The sequence below is a fragment of the Sinohyriopsis cumingii genome, chromosome 12 (genome assembly GCF_028554795.1).
Source record: "Sinohyriopsis cumingii isolate HCF-2022 chromosome 12, ASM2855479v2, whole genome shotgun sequence".
In the NCBI taxonomy this organism is placed as follows: Eukaryota; Metazoa; Mollusca; class Bivalvia; order Unionida; family Unionidae; genus Sinohyriopsis; species Sinohyriopsis cumingii.
Window position 1 is genome coordinate 31,653,882 of NC_142972.1, and position 24,621 is coordinate 31,678,502.

A 24,621-nucleotide genomic window follows, 5' to 3' on the forward strand; every position below is an offset into this window, starting at 1 on the left:
ACGGCGCCACCAATAAATGGCATAAAACGTTGGATAAAACTCACTGCAACCAACTGGTAATCTGACCATAATGTATACATCAAAGGGCACCACCTACATTCCAAAGATGGAAAGACAATCAAGTTCATATGTGTATCAATATGGATCGTATTGCAGGATGCGCATCGTGAATCGTATCGAAACGCGGCACAGGTGTATCGTTTCACCCCGTCCTTACTGTGGCCTAGCAAGAACTTAGAAATCGCCAAAGCAACGGCCCTGAGGAAATGAAGCAGTTCGACAGAGTGCGCCATAATCACCAGTCAAGAGAGAACGAATGTCAACAGCCTGCTCTCGCTTCTGTGAACTCTCTATGATGCAAGAATAACTGGGGAATGTATATATCTATTATCTAGAATAATGAGAACCGTTCTTGTACATTCTTGATCGTATAAGCGGAGATTAGTGGCCTCCTTTTTATCTGTTTCTCCCGGTGAGAGAAAAGATGACAGGTCCGCAGTCAATAACGTTTTGCCTGCCTTGAGGGCACGGCAGGGACATTCACAGCACTATGAAGAGGAATGAAGATTTACTTACTGGAAAGACTTATCCCCACATCCCGCAAGAATTTAAATGGAATGATCTACTGTATTGAATAGATATTATTATTTCCGTTTTTACAATGAAAAGAAGTCGACGAAAATGAAATTCCTTTTCCCCGTCCCTTTATACGTTTCTACAACGCTTTGCTTTAGTTTCTCAACACATTTTGAATGTTTTTAAGAAATGATTCACTGTTTGCGCAAAGCAATAAATATTAAAATGTCTATACTTACTCATTTTGGTCAATATTTTGTATATGGTTATAAAAGTTCTGTGCAGCTAGTGTCAAGTTGTCACTCGCTGACTCCAAGGCAGCTGGAAAAAAATTATTTCAATTTTGCGCAGACTACTATCATGTGTTAATACATAATATAAGAACATGTAAACTTAAACAATTAAAATAGAAACCCCATCTAATTCTTAGCTCGAAAATCGCAAGGCTAGTGTAGTAACTAATAACAAAATAATGAGGTTGGTGGGGGTCCAAATCAGATATACTGTTCTGTAGAATATAGTGATAACTCTCTGGATGAATATTTATTTAGACTGCTGCCAGCTCAACCAAGTGCAAACGATAAATAGTGGAAATGTAGGTTTTACATTTTTCATTATATTGCAATCGAGTGATCGGTTTCTTGGAAAAAAAGGCCTTGTTGGTCATGGTAGAAATCAGCACCTTTCGCTCACATAAGTAATTATGATATGCAGACATTACTCACATTCAGATTCATGCAAAATCTTAATGATGTAGTCATATATATCAAGTCTTGATGATGTAGGTATATATATCAAGTCTTGATGATGTAGGTATATATATATATATATATCAAGTCTTGATGATGTAGTCATATATATCAAGTCTTGATGATGTAGGTATATATATCAAGTCTTGATGATGTAGGTATATATATATATATATATATATATATATATATATATATATATATATATATATATATATAAAGTCTTGATGATGTAGTCATATATATCAAGTCTTGATGATGTAGGTATATATATCAAGTCTTGATGATGTAGGTATATATATATATATATATATATATATATATATATATATATATATATATATATATATATATATATATATATATATAAAGTCTTGATGATGTAGTCATATATATCAAGTCTTAATGATGTAGTCATATATATCAAGTCTTGATGATGTAGGTATATATATCAAGTCTTGATGATGTAGGTATATATATCAAGTCTTGATGATGTAGTCATATATATTAAGTCATGATGATGTAGGCATATATATCAAGTCTTGATGATGCAGGCAGATATATCAAGTCTTGATGATGCAGGCAGATATATCAAGTCTTGATGATGCAGGCAGATATATCAAGTATTGATGATATAGGCATGTATACCTAGTCTTGATGAGGTAGGCATACATATAAAGTCTTGATGATGTAGGTATGTATATCAAGTCTTGATGATGGAGTCATATGTATCAAGTCTTGATGATGTAGTCATATATATTAAGTCTTGATGATGTAGTCATATGTATCAAGTCTTGATGATGTAGGTATATATATCATGTCTTGATGATTTTGGCATATATATCAAGTCTTGATGATGTAGGCATCTAGATCAAGTTCGATCAAATTACGCTTACTAATACAATCTTTAAATAGCTAACAAGTTCAGCTTGTTGGAGGACAGAACGGTCATTACTATGGACAGGTGCGGTACACAATCAAATGTATCTGGGCTCATGATGAGTTCAGGCTATAACCAAGTGTGACAGAAAATATTTTCAGAAATACAGAGTGGAAACAAACTCACATGGTTGATATGTAACATACTTGGTACTCATTTATCATGAAGATACCCTCTGCTGATATTATCTTTCATACGAGCTTTAATTCACTCTGTCAGTTAGATGCAGACATCAATATGTATCTATTCTGGTCATTATGTGTGATGTGATGTAATTTGATTTGGATTTTAACGTAGCTTTAACAATTTTCTAGTCATATCGCTACGATGTCTGCAGTGTGGCAGTTTATAGTGATGTCTAGCTCTGGGGCATCATGCCGCAGACACGTAGCATGATGTCCCACCCAGTCACATTATCCTGACACCAGGCCGACCAGTCCTAACACTAACCTCTTAATGCTGAGCGCCAGGCGAGGCAGCTGTTAGTACCATTGTTGTAAGTCTTTGTTATGACTCGGCCGGAGATCGAACCCACGACCTCCCGCGTCCGAGGCGGATGCTCTAACCACTAGGCCACCGGAACGGTATTTTCTGGTCATAATCAAACTCATCTGAGATATTACTGATATAAGCCCGTGTAGCAAGTGTAAATGGTACAAACAGCCCGTGTAGCAAGTGTAAATGTTACAAACAGCCACAAATGTCACAACTGAAATTTTCCAGTTGAAACTACGAGCAAAGTCGGTGACATTGACACCTGAAAATGTACCAGGAAATGTACCCGCCTTTAGAAATTCTGTTATTTACCGGCAGTACATCCACTCAAGCATTTTTAACATGAGCAAGAAACCCAGTACGTGTTACAAACTTTGATTAATGATGGAGAAGGAGCATGAAACACAAAGGCAAACGTGTTAAACGATAGTCTTTTTCATTCTCTTCTTCAATATCAAACCGTTTTAGCATTTCGTATAGAACATACAGTTTTGTCTTTTTACATATTTATAAAAAGGGAGAAAAAAACTACAAAATAGGGCAATCCATTTTTCAGAGGCCCTTCAGATGATCTCATACGCCTTTAATGAAGAGTAGAATTGAGTACTGCCTTGATAAACTTAGGTTATGTATATATGAAACTGGCATTCCGCTAGAATTTCCAACTTACGTGACCACGTTTGAGCAGCATGTAATATTATGTTATCACTTTTACCGATTTCTGTGACTTAAACAGTAACAAAGATTTTATTTCTGGCCATTCCATTACAAAAGGATTTGTACGTTATTCGCTATACGTAATAAAATTCTGGAACATTTATGTTATTCAGAGATAGATTACATCACATAGACTTATTCATACACATACAATTATCTTTGATGATCTGATACAGTCAATTACGTCCCTTGCCTGTCCATTCCGTTGTTTAGTGGACAATTCCGTGACCCTTGCCTGTCCATTCCGTTGTTTAGTGGACAATTCCGTGAACTCTTATATCTGTCTGTCTTTTTCTCAAATATGATCTTTTGCAAGGGTATATCTCCATTTCTGTCTATATACTTACATATTCTTCAATCAACCCACCTAATCATACATACATGCATACATACATACATACATACATACATACATACATACATACATACATAATTGAGATATAAAAAAGCATCGCATTAATATATCTATGTTTTTGTCAGTTATGCCTCATTATTCAGGAGTAATGTAAATTTAAAATACTGTCTCAAAACTGTGCTATTTGATTTATTGTGGCAAACATTTTTATATGTATATTTGTTTCATGAGTGTTTGTCAACTATTTTTATTTCAAACTTTTCTTCAGTACTAAATGACAAAGTGTTAATTTTATTCCTTTATCTGCACTATTTACACATTTTTTGCATGTTGTGGTAAAATGTATGCACCGTGATACTATTTTGTTCTGGAATGAACTTTGTTCGCAAGCGGAACAACCATATTTAAACGGTGATGATTCTTGTTAGTTCTTTCATGTGTTGCAAACAGACAGAAAAGATGCAAGTGTAAAAATGAACAAGCTGAACCAGTCACATTTATGAACTCTTCATTAAAATGAGGAGTTGACACTCATAATCAGATTTCTCCAAGATATCAATGCTATATACATGTTTAACAATACTGAAGACAATCTGTCACGAACTAATGCATCTATAATGTTCATGTGTCCAGCTAATCACATGGAAAATAGCCTCATTAATATGCGCACCTGTCTTATTCAGAATCTCAACAATGTAAGCTTATACACCAAACTGGATCACAATATGGTCAAATGCAAACTCATTAGAGCGTTTAAAGGTTCAGTGAATGACATGCAAGAACGCCTTATTAATACGAACATAGGTAACAACTGAGCTATCTCAAGCACTGAATGATATTAACAATACAGCCCATCAGCTGCAAGAACTTCTCATTAATACAGATATCGCTCATAATCAATCACTTCGAATACTGTAATAATATACGTTTCTACACAATGTTTAAAAAAATCTCTTCAAAGGTGAAGCCTCTGTTGTGTTCACTATGAAGTGTCTACAGTAGGATGACAGACAACGTATGACAGACACAGCCCATAGCAGCTTACATTGCCTGATAGGCTAACATGGATCAACATTGCAACATCTTCTGAGAGTAGATTCATGGCAGTAGAATTTGCTCAAAAGTGCTGTGAGCAATATTAAAATCAAAGAAGGACATAATCTCATTCAATCGTAATTCAATTTAAACTATCCCAATACGAATATTAAACTCGTGAAACCAAATGTATGATTAACAGACAAGTTTTTAAGCGACCTGAACTAATTATTCCCATCATGGCATCGTATGGTAACGTGAAAGCAGAACAGGGATTTTGAAGAGTACTTTGCCATGATATTCTCCATAGTAATGTCCAACAATGCTTACCAATATTGACTTTGTGAATTTGCCATTCAAGTCCAAATTCGTCCTTTAATGAGTTTATAAAATCTTTTATCGATTTGGCATATCTCCTCACATCATATGAAAGCACCATTTCATTGGCAAGTTTCCTGAAACAGAAAGTAGATATTGAGTTTCATTTTTTCCCCACTTTATCCTTGATGTCTTAAATTTCTTCAATATACAGGAATCCATTCTCAAGATAATTAAAAACCACTGGCTTCCCATATGTTCCAAATTGCACGTCTTGTATTCTCCATGTATGATATAAAATATGTTCATACTAAAATGTCAGTGTTATTGATTCTATAGATGCAAATAGGCCACTGTAGGTTGAAGAGAACCTATGATAATTGATGATCTTGTCCGTCCATTGACTATATATATATATATATATATATATATATATATATATATATATATATATATATATATATATATATATATATATATATATATATCTGACATTTGCTATTTGGATTCAACTGCGATAGAAAGAGTCGGTTCGACTTACCAGCTTAAAACTCCCCATAGTCTTGCCATGGACAACGTATAGTTGAAGGATGGATCTATAAATGTTGTGTACATGTGGAATGTTTCATATGCAGAGTGATATAACGGGTAGGAAAGTATGTCCCATTTATTCTGAAATATGGAGTCAAGAAAGACAGAAACTATGATTTATTTGAAAATAAAACAAAGGAAACTCTTTTCTTAGTCATAACTCCAGCAACAGTAAACTAACATAATATAAAGTAGTAAAGAAATTAAAATTGTCTAAAACATTGATATCATTATAGGATCCAGGAATAGCATTAACTCTTATGTACCTTGGTTTATGTAAATCGCCAAAAGGGTTTGTCTACCTGTTGCAATGCACTAATACTTATTTATACAAAAAAGTTCGGTCCATTTTTCTGTGGATGCAAAATTACTTGGGGTTCGGGGGTTGGTGTTTACAAGCTAAGCGATTTTTATCATGTAACTCGTGCATCTGATTTCAATTCAAAGTAACAAACAAATTACAACTGTCTAACTTGTATAATAATAGTATCAATAATCAAAAAGTGTTATCAATTTTTTAAATATCGATTTATAATAATATAGCAACAGATCTAGTGACATAGTGTCATCGTGTCATGTAATGATGAAATATTCAATGTATGACAATGCGCTTGAATCATTTCAGCTTTACTGAATGAATCTTAGTTTTGTTTCATCATATGACTAACAGAATCTTACATTTGTTCCAAGCTCAAATGAGTTGTAACTAAACTTCTTCAATAATTATGATCCTTTGCTCTCATGTTTTGCAGACATGAATACATTATTCGACTTAATTCAAAAGTTTTGTTTTCAATTAGCATTTTTGTAAGATTCTCTATCTAAATAGACAAGCATGCTAATTTGATAAAGAGTACAAGTTTAATATTAAAGCCGTTTTTTATTTATTTATATTTAATGTAAACCTTTCCATACTGGCTAAACCATTGCTGTATATAAATGCAAACTATATGAACTGATTGTATTGAATGGTAGTAAATCAAACCAGTTTATAAAGGACACCTGAATTAAGAGACCAGAAGTCTTAAACATCGAGTGTTTCAAAGACCCGTTAACCAAGATATAAAAGAAATCAGAATATATTATCTAACAACTTACCTTCCAATCTCAAAGAACGCGTGGATAGCCAATTAGGACAGATGTGATTGTAAATTTCAAAAGTTATAATTTCAGGTTAATAAAACTTGATTTAAGTGAACTTTCTTAAGTAAGTGAAAGGTCAATTTTTCATATAAATGAGTAAAACAATCTGCAAACATGATCGTCAAAGCAACATTTTTAAGAAACCTACTCTGAACCACTAAAACAGGGAACTGTATGAAGATATAATGTCAACAATAGTTTATATACTACATAAGGATCTGACATGGGTAATGATTTAATATTGAATTTTAATAAACGAGTTCAATAATGTCCAGCTTATATGAGCCTTGGCGAGCAAAAGCTAGATATTATTCAACAAGTTTCATAAATTTTATATTAAAATCATTATCCATCTGAGATTCATTTTCATCACAGAGTTATTTTTCAGAGGAAATTATTTAGATGAAAGAAGAACGAATAACTTCGTTCATTCTGACAGATGTTGCACCTTCATTTGTTATGCTTAAAAATAGTCCCAACCAAAGCTGAACTAGTGTTGACGTTAAAAATTAAGGGGATACGTTTCTTACACACTATAAATCAAAGATCATGCGTCCTTCCAAATAAACAGGACATTTTACACAGACAAAATAATCTTTCAACACAGAATGCCCAATGTGCGTGATGTCGCATTGTTTGATGCACTACCCGTACAGTTGACGACCCGTGTGTACGTAATATTAACGTGTCACTTTCACAACAAAACATTACATTGCTATTCATGTGAAAGAAGGTTTACTGAATGTAGCAATTTCCATATTTAATGTAATGCATTTGTGACCGAGTATTTGCAGTACTTGATTTGGAACAGTATACAACAGGATATGCAAACTAATTTTGACTCGGTTAGATAAACTTCTGTCAGTTTGGAGACCGGTTTATGTCTACATTCTTTTGTGAACAGAGGTGCGTTTATTTACTTCTCTAAATTAACATTTAAGCCACGCATGTATATAGGGTAGATTCCATGCTACATATATACCACCTCCCTCAACTCCAACCCCACACAATCAATCGCCGTAGTTATACTTGTTGTTATTATTTTTGTATTGTGGCTTTAGCCATTTTTCATGTTATGATATGTTTATACATGACATAAAAAATCTCTGTAGGGGTAAATTAGCCATAGCGAAACAGACGAGACAATTTCCCCAATTCCTGTTTGCGAGTCGATTGAACAAATGGCGGCAAAAAAAATGTTAATTGAAAATAAACTAATTCCAGGCCGGATTAAAATAAGTTTTCCCACGATCGCAGCCAACCAGTAAAGAGAATACTGCATAATAATTTCATGGGTTTATTTGGACAAATCAGAATCACATAAAGTGATATTTTTTCACGTGTGGCAATACCAAAACTATGAAACTGCGCATACTATAAGAAAACTATACCTACTATGTAATAAGATCATTTATTAGCATTGTAACAAGAGACACGTGTCATTTTTCACTTTGTTACTCATTCACATGCCTAATACATTTTTATTAAGCCATATACTTTCCATTAGCAGATTCTGGTTTTAAGACACTTTATTTAACCCTATGCATGCAAATCCTGAATGTTTGAGCTTTGGAGAACTGTGAATGTTGCCAATCACTGCAGTCAAGTCCTTGATTTATGAAGCTTAATGAGCGATACACTTTGGCATAAGCAGATCCAGACTTTATGACAAATGTATTGAAACACGCTTTACTAATAATTACAAACAAATCCTCTATTTATAATGTTTATCGACCCCATACACCCTTTGCCACTGACTGCAGTTTAAGAAGTTTATTGAACAGCTAACTTTATAACTCACTTTAAGCAGTCCTGACAAAACATGTTTCTACTCTCTCACATGCAATATTCTTTTTTCTACATAAACATTGTAAAATGACTATCCCATACAAATTACTGCAAAACCTATCTTGTAAGATCAACCATCCTGCCAGCGACGAATTCCAGAGACAAAATCGTTTTATAAATTGTTATTCGTCCATTAAGTATTTCACTCTACATTCGCAAAATATTGTAATCACTAAACAGAAGCACAACATCTTAGTGACGTATCAATGAAGAATAATTCTGTTTATCTGAGATTTTTTCGTTTTGGTGGCATACATGCTGATTCTAACGAGAATGAGTAACCAAGGCATGACCTCTAGCGGTTGTATTTGTCAGTTTTTTTCCTCAGATAATTCGTGGTAATTTGGCATGGATTGTTTAGACAGTGTTATGATTGGCAATTTTGTTCAGCTTTGTGTCTATTTGGCATCATTTGTTCAAACACATTCATAACTATGTGATAACTTTTTTCAGACAGCTTCATGACTAAATATTTGATATGTGAATACCTATAGGCCTGATTTGTTCAGAGAGTTTCATGACTAATGATTTGATTTGTGAATACCTTAAGGCCTCAATTGTTCAGACAGCTTCATGACTAATGATTTGATTTGTGAATACCTTAAGGCCTGATTTGTTCAGACAGCTCCATGACTAATGATTTGATTTGTGAATACTTTAAGACCTGATTTTTACAGACAGCTTCATGACTAATGATTTGATTTGAGAATACTTTAAGGCCTGATTTTTACAGACAGCTTCATGACTAATGATTTGATTTGTGAATACCTTAAGGCCTGATTTTTACAGACAGCTTCATGACTAATGATTTGATTTGTGAATACTTTAAGGCCTGATTTGTTCAGACAGCTTCATGACTAATGATTTGATTTATGAATACCTTAAGGCCTGATTTGTTCAGACAGCTTCATGACTAATGATTTGATTTGTGAATACCTTAAGGCCTGATTTTTACAGACAGCTTCATGACTAATGATTTGATTTGTGAATACTTTAAGGCCTGATTTTTACAGACAGCTTCATGACTAATGATTTGATTTGTGAATACCTTAAGGCCTGATTTGTTCAGAGAGATTCATGACTAATGATTTGATCTGTAAATACCTTAAGGCCTGATTTTTACAGACAGCTTCATGACTAATGATTTGATTTGTGAATACCTTAAGGCCTGATTTGTTCAGAGAGATTCATGACTAATGATTTGATCTGTAAATACCTTAAGGCCTGATTTTTGCAGACAGCTTCATGACTTATGATTTGATTTGTGAATACCTTAAGGCCTGATTTGTTCAGAGAGATTCATGACTAATGATTTGATCTGTAAATACCTTAAGGCCTGATTTTTACAGACAGCTTCATGACTAATGATTTGATTTGTGAATACTTTAAGGCCTGATTTGTTCAGAGAGTTTCATGAATAAGTGGTCTGAATGTCTTAGTGTTTTGATTATGTGGTTAGATTCATTGAGTCAGGATTATGATTATCTGACACGATGTGTTCAAAAAGTGGTACTGTCATGTGACCTGGGTTGTTCACACAGGTTCATAAAAAATCTGGCCTAATTTGTTCAGAGCGTTTTATACTATGTAGCCTGAGTTGTTCATACAGTTTCATGACAATGTGGTTTGGGTTCTACATACACTTTCATGACTATGTGGATCGGGTTGTTCATACAGTTTCATGACTATGTTGCTTGGGTTATTCATACACTTTCATGACTATGTGGCTTGGGTTGTTCATACAGTTTCATGACTACGTGGCTTGGGTTGTTCATACAGTTTCATGACTATGTTGCTTGGGTTGTTCATACACTTTCATGACTATGTGGATCGGGTTGTTCATACAGCTTCATGACTATGTTGCTTGGGTTATTCATACACTTTCATGACTCTGTGGCTTGGGTTGTTCATACACTTTCATGACTATGTTGCTTGGGTTGTTCATACACTTTCATGACTATGTGGATCGGGTTGTTCATACAACTTCATGACTATGTTGCTTGGGTTGTTCATACACTTTCATGACTATGTGGCATGGGTTGTTCGTACAGTTTCATGACTATGTTGCTTGGGTTGTTCATACACTTTCATGACTATGTTGCTTGGGTTGTTCATACACTTTCACGACTATGTGGTTTGGGTAGTTCACACAGTTACGCGATGTAGCTGGGTTGTTCATGCAGTTTGATAACTATGTTGCCTGAGTTATTCACATGATTGCATGTCTTTGTGACTTAAATGTAATGTTTCAGACTGAGTATGACTATATTGCCTAACATGTTCCAGAATACAAGGCCCAGTCCCATATTCACGAAAGTTCTCAACTTGAGTGGGTGCTCTATCCAACTGCAAAGAACGTTTTGCCGTTGGTCCTTTATGTGCAATATTGTTTTAAACACACGTTTTGCAGAGCTCAGTTTTGGAATTTATTGCTTAAATTAAATTGATTAGTTGTTGCATGGAATGTATGCTGATTCTGGATACAGGAGCTTGTCTCCCATTACAGGTGGTCACGAAGTACATTAGTTTCCCAATTTGTGTTTTATTCGACAAGTTTAAATATAATATCACAAAATTAATTATGTAGACGCAAGCAGAATTAAAGGCAGTGATTTGATTGAAAGTAAATTCATTGGTATTAATAAATTAGTTTAAATGTCGTATAATCAGGCCTTTGAAAATGAAACCAAGTCTTATAACAAATTCTAAATATTTTACTTTTCAGTTTAGTTTAATATAGCGATCAAGCATTTAGTAAATAAATGTACTGAAGTTAATTTTCCAGAACCAAGTCCAGTACCGTTTGTAATATATTACACGCTTAAAATTAAGGGGGTAGCTACCAAGCAAATCCTTTCATAGCATCTACCTGGGACAGATCTGTATCCAGAATGATGCCGATGGTATTTAACAAAAAAAAAAAGGCATGATAAATAATGACTACTTACCAAGTAGGTACCTTTATACAAACAAAAGAGACATCTGTGTATGGCGGACATTATGATTCATTATAGAATACAATAGTTTTCACAACCATTGGATGTTCCCATATGTTATGAAACAACTTGTATTATAAAGATGGCCTTTGTGATAATAACCAACATATCATTATATAATAATGTAAAACGCCAATAACGTTTCCAGGACAACAAAGTAACATCAATCAATTAAGAACTATTATCTTCATGTGGAGATTTTGGTTTACGTGGCTTTTGAGGTGGGAGACAAACCATGTTAAGGGATAGGGATTCGCCAATAGATTTAGAGTTAGTTTTAAATTTAAATTGGCTAAAAGTTAGGCAAAACTTGCAACTAAATAATTAAGTTTGTACATTTAGTATAAACGTTAAGGCATTTTTGTTCCAATAAGGAACAGGGTCAAGCGAGTCATATCAGTAACAATGAGTATTCTTACGATTTGTGCTTTAGTTACTGCTTCATTCTAAGAGACTTAAAAATTCAAAAAGTTACCATGACGCTGCAAAAATATAATGGCGCTAAAATATTAGGGTGCTTAATTGTAAATTACTTACATAATCATAATCGTACCACATGTCAATACTGGGCACTCCAGCTCTTTGGTAGAAAGTAGCCATATCACTTCCGGAACCAAGGGAATAATAAACGCTGCAATAATAATAATAATAATAGAAACAACATCAACATAAGTAGTAGTAATAGTACATATGTAATCACTATTTAGTTCATCAATATAACGCTCTCCATCTTATAGTATGGATTCCGTTCAATTGGTCAGTACCTCAATGTTATCATTGCTACTTAATTGGCTACTTATTTATTTTACCTTATATGAACTCTTCGTTCACTAGAATCAATTATCATCTTGTTTCCTGCCGTTATATACTCTATTTTGTCGTTTTTTGTGATTTGAGGAATGCTCTATTGGAACATCCCCTAAGTGGCTCTATTCAATAGTATGAATAGTGCTGTAAAGTAATAATTGTACACTGTAGTAATAGTAGCAGCAGTAGTGGTGGTGGTAGTAGTAGATCTTCATCAGAAAGGAAGATAAAGCTGCAACAGAAAATTTCATAGGAGAAGAAAAAAGAACAAGAAGAATAAAGATGGTACAGAGCTGGAACAGAAAGGAAAAAAGTTGTATAAATCATTATATGCATGAAATTTGGATCAAAGATATTACTTTTTATGCAAGTTTAGCATATCACTCCCTTACTAAGAAAAAACCCTCAATATACCGCTACTGAGGTTATAAATCAGGTAATATAATCCTAGTTCGATTTTTTGTTTTTTGTTGCTCTTATTGCTTCTATCATATTTAATTTTTTTTAATATTCTCGGCCCATGAATACAAATTACAAGAATATCCTATATATTTGCACCCTATTTTGTGATTTTATACACTACTATGACACAGACCTTTACACCCTATTTTGTGATTTTATACACTACTACGACACAAACCATTACACCCTATTTTGTGATTTTATACACTACTATGACACAGACCATTACACCCTAATTTGTGATTTTATACACTACTACGACACAGACCTTTACACCTTATTTTGTGATTTTTTACAATACTACGACACAGACCTTTACGCCTTATTTTGTGATTTTATACGCTACTACGACACAGACCTTTACACCTTATTTTGTGATTTTATAAACTACCAGGACACAGACCTTTACGCCTTATTTTGTGATTTTTTACAATACTACGACACAGACCTTTACACCTTATTTTGTGATTCTATACACTACTACGACACAGACCTTTACACCTTATTTTGTGATTTTATACGCAACTACGACACAGACCTTTACACCTTGTTTTGTGATTTTATAAACTACCAGGACACAGACCTTTACACCCTATTTAGTGATTTTATACAATACTACGACACAGACCTTTACACCCTGTTTGGTGATTTTATACACTACTACGACACAGACCGTTTGGAAAAGCTGCAGCTAAAGGAGATTTCACCGAATGTTAAGTGGATTGCTACTATGGCGCAGCAATTCCAAGATGGAACACAAGTTATCAAAATCAATTTACCTAATACGTTAATGATTACCGGCAATATCTGTGTGAACTGTTTGGACTGTTTACTCAATGGAACATAAAAAGTATACACCAGATGTACATACTGTTTGTACGGTGGTTTTTATTATCTAGCAGGTGTCTTGCTATTTCCTCTTGACACACTTTTATAAAATTTTTGAACACGTATTTCTTTGAACCAATTAACTTTGATGGGCAGGATATGAATGTCCATGGAGTATAAAAAAGATTATTGCTAGCGGTGAATTTTAACGAAGATCAAAACATGTCATTTACCTTGGTTCCCCGGTTCCATCACCTGGACTTGTCTTGTTCCATATGTCATACAAGGTCTTATAGGGTGATGCTGAATCAGGATTGGGAACCTTTTACGGGATAAATAAAATATTAAATCCAGAGGACCTTCATCTTATTTAACCAGACTAGGAATGGTTTCGAGAGATCTCGAAGATACAATAGCAGGTAAAAAAAACACTGACCTTTCTATTCATGTACACGTGACTCAATCTTTCCAAACATTGTAAAGGTTATTCTATCGACTGATTACCTAAAATCAGTCTTCTTACTACATGTAGAGAATGATATGATGTTATGTTTCGAGTCCACATAGACATTTCTACTGGGAAACGTTTTTATTTACCTCTCTCTGATATGAGTTGCATCAATATCTATAGAAAAAGTTCTCAGACTGTGGATAAGTCACTTCACTACCACTGAGCTCGATAAAATCACCTTCATCGGTGCCACAGACCAATGAAATATTTTGTCAAACCGTTGTATGGTTGAGGTCCCATGCAGCCACACCAGAATCAAGTTACTACATGCCCAAGGAGAACTTAAATGTTGCATGCAAGATATTGCTTCAATATGAGATTAAAGCAGTCAATCTATTTATGCTGAACATTCGAGAGATGCAGAATATTGTCGTAATGTGAAAATAAGGGGCAGGAATAGCAATAAATAAAAGCAAGGTGCATAACTAAATTCAAACCAATGAGTCCAATATGACCAAAAATGCTAAAAAGTAGTAGCATAATGCTCGTTTAGATTTCGATAGCTGATAAAGATCAAAATGTTCTATACTCTATGACTTCGCCTTCGAATCACATGCGAGTGCATAGTTTGATAAAGTGCTCGATCCCGTTATGAGCCTTCCTACGCGGCCAACCCCAATCAACGTTAATATACTAGTTGTGAATTGACTCTCTGGCAAACATTTGCTTGATCAGTACAGCCTGTAAATGAATGACCTACTCTGGGTCGACAACGTTTTGGTTTCGCATCTGCGCACGAAGTCGTCCTCGGTTTTATATTTCCGATAACATGATATAGAACTCCACGAAGCTAATTAGTTTATCTTTTATAGCCCTCAAAAATAGTTTACTAATCGTAATAAGACTGCTTAGTGTCGCAACGAGATGTTCTGTAAAAACTCATATTCGCTAATACAGCCGTGGCGAAATTATTGTAATAGCACGACCTTGACACCCAGCTACTATCGTTGATCCAACATCAATTAAATTGGTTTACCTATGTTACTTTCTTGAATCAGAATTTCAGCAATAACAAGGTCAACAGTGATCTAGGTGGTGATCCCGCAAATAGTAACAACAGACACAATGGCGTGTTTGTATTTCATAAGTAGCATTGTTCTTTTCAAATGTTTGTTCTATCTTTGATGGTCTCTCGTCGTTTTTCCATTAGTATTGTCATCATGGAGTCTAAATGTTGGACATTCTGGCCTAGCCGCATCGCTTCCAATCTAGTATTCTTCTTAGCTTGTAGAGTGGTCATACATTTACTGAAAATATATGCTGTGGGAATATTCAAGTCGCCGCAGTTAAGAGTTGCTGTTGTTTGGCAGCACGTTCATTAAGAAAACGCCGATTACTCTTTTCATTTGTGCCTCTAAAGATCGTTTAAGTCCAATAACTGCTACGTAAAATGTGCATCCTTATTGAATAACAGTCGAGATAAATCACGTTTTAGTAGAGTCGATTTTGGCTTAACATAATGTGTGGAAAATGTAGCTGGGGTTTTCAGTTCAAATCCTAACGGTCGATTTCTATTTTACCTTCGCATATATTCTATTAGAGTAATAAAGCCACTATGAAGCAGATAGTAGTTGACAAACGGAACAAAACTGATAACGATGCTAAGATCCGCTGCGTACTGGTCGATAAACAGTCCACCAATTTCACATCGCCATCGCTTTCAGAATCAATTATGTGGATGTAATAAACAGAAATGCCAAATATGATTAAGTATCCTTCCAGTTACAGGCTGAATAATTCAAACTGAATTTTAACCCTGATGACCTATGCTATATAAAGAGTGTTACCTGACTCTCCTACAGTTCCCTTAATGTACGTGTCCAACACGAAACTCTTAACCAATCAAGATGCCCGAGACTAAAAGTAATAAATCAGGTACAACGTAGTAAAATCGTCTTAGAAAATCTGCAAGTCTGTGTCAACAATTTTTGCCTTGGCCCATGTATTTTAATAACCGATGATACAAACGTGCAACTTGATTGTGGTGAATGTCGAGCAAATCGGTTGGGTGAGTTCATTGTTACCGTGTAACCTCAGCGAGACCCCCAGTCACTGCAAGTTGGCGAAAATATGACTAAACTTGCTAGTTGGGTGTTTGTATTTTCCGTAATGCGAAAATTACTAATGGCGTATTAGCAGTTAAACTTATCCAAATAGGTCTAAATTCCTATTACTTAGATGCGATTACGTCGCTGTAGAATAACATGATAATGCAATTGTTGACAACTCCAGTTTTATCAATCTTGCCGTATGCCGAATTGGTGTCGAAAGGTACAAATATTCCTTTCACTGCTACGGATGCTTCATTCGGAAGAGGATACCTAGATGTGTCATTAATCTGAAGTTATATTGTTTTTCTTTTCTTTCTGTTTTGCTCCCCTAGCCTCGTAACGTTAACATCGGTAATCGTGAACGCTTGTATTTCGGAACACATGCGCGTGCTTGTCAAATGTGGGATCTGATAATTACTGGATTGAGCCATTGTTAATATGTTGTGGCCGCATCTAATATATTTTGCGAGACAAATGTAATCCGCTCTACATATTTGCAACCGTTAACACAGCTATACGTTATAATGCTGCTTCATTACTAATTTTACTAAGCCGGGTTGGCTTTGGTGATGTTGAAGGAAGTGTAATTGCTTTTGCAAATGCCTGAGTAACTTATCACCGGTTTCTATCTCGAAGTGATTAAAGTACGTGCCAGCTCACATTTGTGAAGTGATAAGCAGCCACATTTTGATGGTATTAATAACTTGATTTGCAACTCTTTTATCGATCAGTATGGTGCAAGAAGCCAGATATACGAGGATATTCGGTGTGTCTACAAATAATATCAGGATCACATCACAAAGGCCATTTACGTAATATGTCGCGTAAAAGGGTATTCTAGTGTTACAAACATGCAAAGGGCTTTGCACGTCTATGTGTAGATCTCTGTTGTAAAGGTGTAACGTCAAGGTCTCACCCAAGAGGTCCAAAGTATGCCCGTCCTAATCAACAAGGGTGAAAAGATGGTTCGTCAACGGGAATTGTTTCATGGAAGATAGACTGCAGCGGAAGTAAACGACATCATATCACCTGGAGCGTCAAGTGGAGCTAACTCAAGAAATACATAACAATGCGTCGTTAAGGCTGGCACTTCATAACAGCCACCAATCGTGTCACACGTAAGATTCACCTGCATCGTCCATATAATCCTGACGATGTCTGGCTCAATATGGTATCCTGACCTTCCAGGTCCAACGCGTAGGATTTTGTGGTTTGCCGAAATGTTATTAATCTCTTTAGACCAACATACAACTGTTCTGAGCGAAGACTGTCAAATATCAACCGCGTAAGCTTGAGATCTATTCGAGATCAAAGAGTGGAGTGTTGGATTGTGTTCACTGTCATTAATGTGATCATCCGTCGAATTTCATCATTGATCAATTCAATCTCGTACACACCTCTTGAGCACCAAAACAACGGACCATTTTGAGTCGAAGCTGGACGAGACTACGATAAACGCTCAACGATTTGTATGCGGTCTTGAGTGTGCCGGATTGCTCTACAGTAATTGGCGTCGTAAAGACTACGTAAACATCTGGTTCTGATAACCGGATAATGATCATCCAGGTGATACTCAGAGATGTATTAGCTACGACATGCTCCACCGAAGCATTGATTACAAAATCCATTAAAGCACCTCAGAACTCATCGCTGTTGCTTAGATCATCAGTGTCATCAGTGAATTCGTACACTAACAAGGGAAACTACACTGGGTTAATGATGTTGTCGGTGAGTGACCGCTGAGAAATCGATGCGGCCGCATTCATAACATCAGGTGCTGATTCCTTCGCGAATGAACCCCACGAGTGTTTCAAAGTATCCACATGTTGCTTGTCCTTATCCTTAGGCATGCATTTAAACAATCACATGGAAACTTTGGTAGTCATAAAATCTTTAGCTATCCCACGTTGGGTGCACGACCTCAAAGGCCGTTTCCATGATTGGGTGCTTCCTGTAGGTAGATCCTCCAGTGGGGAGAAATATTCCTCTTCCTCTGTAGGCACAGCCTCCTTACAGGGCGCAATATTGGATTCCCCAATAGTAGTCACACAGATTTCTTGCAAACATATTTGGAATATTTATTTACAAATATTTAAATTATTATCTAACGTTTCTGTTTCACCTATGAGTAGATAGAGATCAGCAAGTTTGTCCAACTGAGGCTGAATATTATGCTGAGTGCTTAGTTTCGTCGTTCCAATCCACTCGCTTAATACCCATATGTATCAGTGCTTACTGAGGTAATATGGGCACGTATTCATGGGTAATAGAGAGTCAAACATGTATCGTTCTCATTCTTTGCCATAGGTCATGTAAGAGGCAAGATGCATGCAATCTTCCTAGATTAGCGTATGGAAGACTCCCAAGTGTCTCTCCAACTTCCTGTTGTATTTCTTCTCTTTTTGCGTTTCTGTTAATTGAGCTGGTGCAGACCTGATCGGACAATGTTGGGTTCCCATCATATCGATATTGGTGCTCGCGACTTTCGACTTTTGTTAAGCGGTTTCCGTGGTCGTTGATGCAATCTGTTTCCTTGGTTTGGTTAGCAGGGCAAATGTTTGTTCAAAGACCGCTGTAAGGTTTTCGTGCAGTCTGTCGTGATGCTACCATATATTCTACACTTTCACAGACATCTATATATTTAAGAAGTACCAGTTGTTCACAGGCGCGCTTGCAGTGTTGGTAAGAATACTCTAATATGACATTGCTGACATTTTCGTTCGTTTTTGGTCATGAAAAGCATCACGTCGTTGTTAAATTGTTTTACAAATCAGTGTTCAAACACGTTGCGCTGCGTTGTTCAGGATGCAACCTGGCACACGATTAACGTGCCTTCTGATTTTGAAGTAATGTCACCATGCTTGGGTGGAATAGGTTTTGCCTGAGCAGAGAAATCATTGATGGAAAAAGCTGAGCTCGTCAAAAAGGAGCCTTTTGTCTTTCGTTATACTATGTTGAATGTTACTTGCTTAATACCCCAGTCATGTCTTCAGGTCGTATGCAATGTGGCATAAACACATATACTACAAATCAAACACCGGTTAAACAAAACATAATAATTTCGTGTACAAACGTTAAGTGACATCCTTGCGCGTCAACATGCTGATTTAGATCTCATCCACGACTTGAACGCTATCAGTTCTGCAGTCGGATAAAGAATAATCAGATATATTATCCAATGAGGACTGAAGGTCAAGACTGATCTTGGTGGTCCTAAGCGACAACTTTGTCGGGGAGAATGTTCATTCACTCAAGGTAAAAATGTAATAAAAAAAATATGGATAAGAAAAAAACTGGATTCCATTGTCAGCCCGGTTATTTCCCATAACTGCAGGTGATAAGTTAGCAAGCGCGGAAATAAGTCACCCACGGAATTACTCGAGATTTGCTTTCCAAACAAGCATAATGGCAAATTTACCTACCCGAACCACGAAAGATTTCTGGTGGAGAGTTTTTGATGCGACGATTGCTAGCGACGCATTTGTACTAACCGCCAATCTCCGACTACGAAATGAAACGCTTTACCTGGTAGGCAACTATAATAAGTTGACAGATGATTCCAATGATCAACTTAACATGAACTTTTGTGGATCCCTATCCGACCTGTGTTATATCAAAGATCTGGATTTTACTGTGATTGAAGTAATACTATACATAAATGTTCCCTTGTATCAGGCAACATTTCAAATAATACGGTACATTTATATGGCTCCCTTTAAGAAGTTTGTTATAAAAAGCGAAAGTGTCACCGTACATGTGATATTTCTGGAACAGCCTTCAGGGAGATTTATCACCAGATTTGTGGGATTTCCTATCTGTAGCACTATATCACACAAAGCAATATCTCATACAATAACCTATGCAAAGGTTTGACTGACTTTTACTGCCTCGAATTTTGAAAACACTAAAGCCTCAGATTATGATGCTAAACTAACGAAAGAGTAAATAACATTCACAATTGTTTTGGTCGTATGTTTATGAATATTTCTACTCACAATTTTAGCAGCTTGATAAAGTGGATCCTGAAGAAGCGGACTCGTACCAGCCACCAGATTGTCTATGTAGTCTACTGCGTAGTCAACATTTAAGTAGGCTACCGCTCGCTCATACAAAACCTTCATGTATTCCTATGTAAAGAATAGAGATAATAATTGTTGAATAGAATCTCACCAAGCATGTATTATTCCTCAACACCACTTATTATTTTACAATGTTCTCACATACATTGGAAGCAACGCTTATTCTTATATGTAATATTGTACAGTGCTGTTATAGACTTTGCAAGCAACGCTTATTCTTATATGTAATATTGTACAGTGCTGTTATAGACTTTGCAAGCAACGCTTATTCTTATATGTAATATTGTATAGTGCTCTGACAGACTTTGTAATAAACACTTATTCTTATATGTAATATTGTGCAGTGCTCTCAGACTTTGTAAGCAATGCATATTCTTATATGTAATATTGTACAGTGCTCTTACAGACTTTATAAGCAATGTTTATTCTAGTATGTAATATGTACAGTGCTCTCACAGACATTGTAAGCAATGTTTATTCTTATATGTAATATTGTACAGTGTTATCAGACTTTGTAGTCAACGCTTATTCTTATATGTAATATTGTACAGTGTTCTCACAGACTTTGTAAGCAACGCTTATTCCTATATGCAATATTGTACAGTGCTCTTAAAGACTTTGTAAGCAATGCTTATTCAAGTATGTGATGTGTACCGTGCTCTGCGAGACCGCAGTCTCTGCAGCTAAAAATGCCTGTTATGGTTGGAAATAATTGCCGGGCTGCATAAAATATCGTCGTGTTGAATAGATCTGCTATACAACCTTCAATGGTAGAAACCTAGTTTTAGATCTTTTCAAACAGGAATAGAGGTATATTATCCATTGCGCTCATATAAATGCTTGGATTAATTCGTCTCATAGAACACCAGTCTCAAACGGTTCTCTACTTGGATTCATAGACCTTAGACGTGGACCGCCTCTTGGCATGAATAATACACAAGACGACTTTAATTGCAATTTTCCTGGCATTCGAGTCGCTTGAGATGACCCATAATGACCCATAATGTGAAGATGGATAGTGATTAGGTTGTTGTGTAGTCAACAGAACCAGTGCAGCAACGGAAGGTCTCACCAAGTGAAGGAATATCCCTGGCTGATCTAACAGCAGGTCGAGAAGAATGTTGGATAACTGGAAATTCTAGAGCTAGTACATCGAATACAGCTTTGATCCCATGTTGGAAAGGCGCTTTTATTAGTCTAAAACCAATCTGGTCGCAAGGCAAGTTCTTCTAGTGAATCTGAATAACTGTGTACTTTGTTGAATCTCGATCTTTGGGACCACAGAGGGGTATCACAATGATTGGAAACTTGAGATCCGGACTTTGTGAAACACCTGCGAAACCATCATGAACAGTGGAAGGCGTTAGTGAGCAGATGATCCCACTACATGTGGAAGGCTTCCACTGTCGAAGCCTTCCGGTCTGGGACTGAGGAAACCTAAAACAATAGTTTGTTGCTTGGCCTTATCGCAGACAAACCGTTCGACCTACAGTCCGAGCGGAACTCTGTTCCAGATTGATGTAGCGATCGAAAATCGATCCTGTTGTGACCACAACTCAAGTGGTGGTAAGATTACGATTGTCAAGAATTCTGCAAGGGACCCAGTTCGTTTTCCTGTTCGCTAGAAGAGACACTATGGGGAATGCAATTGTAATCTTTCTAGGGGAACCATGTACAGGGCTGAAATTAAGGTCAGCTTAGGTGAGTCGAAGAAAAGCGTTAACAATGTCTTGGCTATCAGCTATCTCAAAAGGACCAAGACTCTCCCTATTCTGTCCAACGAGACATTTACAAATTCCGTTTCTGAGGAGAAACTCAGGCTCATGTGTACGAACCCCTGATATGGAAGGCTTTTGAATTTCTATTGGTTTGACAAAAGGTTCAGCTGGGTCGCTAGTGGTGAGATATGTCTTGTCTGAAGAACTCACTCTAAGAGGCCATTGTGGATCAGCATGTTGTCGGGACACATAAAGAATAAGTGTCCTCAGTGATATAAGGTGCGCTGCGAATATTTCCATTAATTAGCTACATGCTATGTGTACTACGGTTAACGGAAGAGCGCGATATTGGAAAACCTTCAGGCCCGGACAAAATCAGAGATTAATTTATGTGGATGGTCGCCATCAATTCGTCAGGACTTTGGGCATTTCAGGCCGGGTCTGAAGTTTCCATCTCAAAAGGTTCCTTTGAAACTTGTTTAAGGCTGAAAGATCGAGAATCAGCCTAAGGTTTCGGAATCTTTTCCATGCAAGGAGAATTCGGGTCACTAGGACCAGAGACGGGTAGTTTCACACATTCCGTACTGTTTTTGGTTTTTTTTTGTTTGTAGAAGGGGTCCTACCTCTTCCATTAACAGAAGTAGATTACTGGGCACAAGCATGTCAGAGGTGGATGTTCCCGAAACAGAGGGAAGTATCCTCAGATTATTACAGGGTACCCGTCGATTGTTTCTTATGCTAAACCAGACCTCTGAAATGAAGGCTAATCGAGCACCTGCAAGAAATGTAGGAAGATAGATGCACCGCAGAAGAGAGGTGGAGATTCTAGAACTTGCTTCCCCTCCTTAGTAACTGGAGAGGGGCTTTCAAATTTAATCCCTGTTCCTTTCCGGTCACCGATGAGTTAGGAAATTTGTACTTGTTTTAAGGGGTTTATTGTTTACATCTGTCATGCGTATGCATTAAAAACATATTTAACAAATTTAAATAAATTAATAAGTTTTACTTATGCTATGTGCAGAGTAGGTCTCGAAGGTTTAATAAACATGATCTATAGTAGAAATAGGAGTCTAGGTAAATAACTTTACCCAGTGAAAATGAGAATAGACAACAAAATAGTAAAACTCATTCAGAAGTTTTGCCCTCTAAATTGGTTACATGTTCTATGATCGTGTGATATATTTTCTATGTGCCTTTATTCAAAATGTAATTTATGGTTACAGGTCTGCAGGACAATAGTGACAACTATAGCTATTCATGCTTCAAAGTCTTTAAAATTCATGTCCAGTTTGAAAGTAGAATTCTTCCCTTGTACTGTTTGCAAAGCCTTCTTATGCAGGACTTGTATACACAAATCCTTCAGTGGTTTTACAATACTGCCCTTGGTTGCTTTATCGTAATTTATTGAATAATGGTAAAATGATTGCATTGAATAATATAAATGAACATTTTTAATGCAGGAAACCCGTTCATAAATATCACCGTCATTAAAGTGTTACACGTGAGTTGTATAAAGGTTTAATAATATTTTAACGTTTCGCATTTATTTTTAAAATCGACATCAAGTCATTCAGGAATTTCATAATATAAACCCACTGTCTTCGCAGCTTACCGTTTATCACTTATATTACAGCGATCCTCTTCTAGGATTTGCAATGTTTAATAAATCTCATTGTGCAGGTTTAAACAGTTTGTGAATTGCACCAAAAGATCCATGATCTGATACAGTTTGTGAATCGTACCTAAATATCCATGATCTGATACAGTTTGTGAATCGTACCTGAAGAACCATGATCTGATACAGTTTGTGAATCGTTCCTAAATATCCATGATCTGATACAGTTTGTGAATCGTACCTGAAGATCCTTGATCTGATACAGTTTGTGAATCGTACCTAAATATCCATGATCTGATACAGTTTGTGAATCGTACCTAAATATCCATGATCTGATACAGTTTGTGAACCATACCTGAAGAACCTTAATCTGATACAGTTTGTGAATCGTACCTAAATATCCATGATCTGATACAGTTTGTTAATTGTAACTGAAGAACCATGATCTGATACAGTTTGTCAATCATACCTGAAGATCATTGATCTGATACAGTTTGTTAATTGTAACTGAAGATCCTTGATCTGATACAGTTTGTGAATCGTACCTGAAGATCCTTGGTCTGATACAGTTTGTGATTTGTTCATGAAAAACCATGATCTGATACAGTTTGTGAATCGTACATGAAGATCCTTGATCTGACACAGTTTGTGAATTGTACCTAAAGAAACATGATCTGATACAGTTTGTGAATCGTACCTAAAGATCCATGATCTGATAAGTTTGTGAATCGTTCCTAAATATCCATGATCTGATACAGTTTGTGAATCGTACCTGAAGATCCATGAT

The 24,621-nt window shown here is 36.1% G+C and overlaps 1 protein-coding gene across 3 annotated transcripts in view; it reads right to left on the reverse strand.

The window, feature by feature from the left end:
* LOC149786198 (N-acetylated-alpha-linked acidic dipeptidase 2-like) overlaps positions 1-24,621 on the reverse strand; it is a 100,211-nt gene that overhangs the window by 13,214 nt on the left and 62,376 nt on the right. For all 3 annotated transcript variants that reach the window (XM_089976555.1, XM_089976553.1, XM_089976554.1), the window contains exons 13-18: positions 20,418-20,549; positions 14,094-14,182; positions 12,301-12,394; positions 5,727-5,857; positions 5,198-5,322; positions 816-897 (exon numbers count right to left, since the gene is read on the reverse strand). In XM_089976555.1, the coding sequence (XP_089832681.1) occupies positions 816-897; positions 5,198-5,322; positions 5,727-5,857; positions 12,301-12,394; positions 14,094-14,182; positions 20,418-20,549 (653 nt within the window). The remainder of the gene's footprint in view (positions 1-815; positions 898-5,197; positions 5,323-5,726; positions 5,858-12,300; positions 12,395-14,093; positions 14,183-20,417; positions 20,550-24,621) is intronic.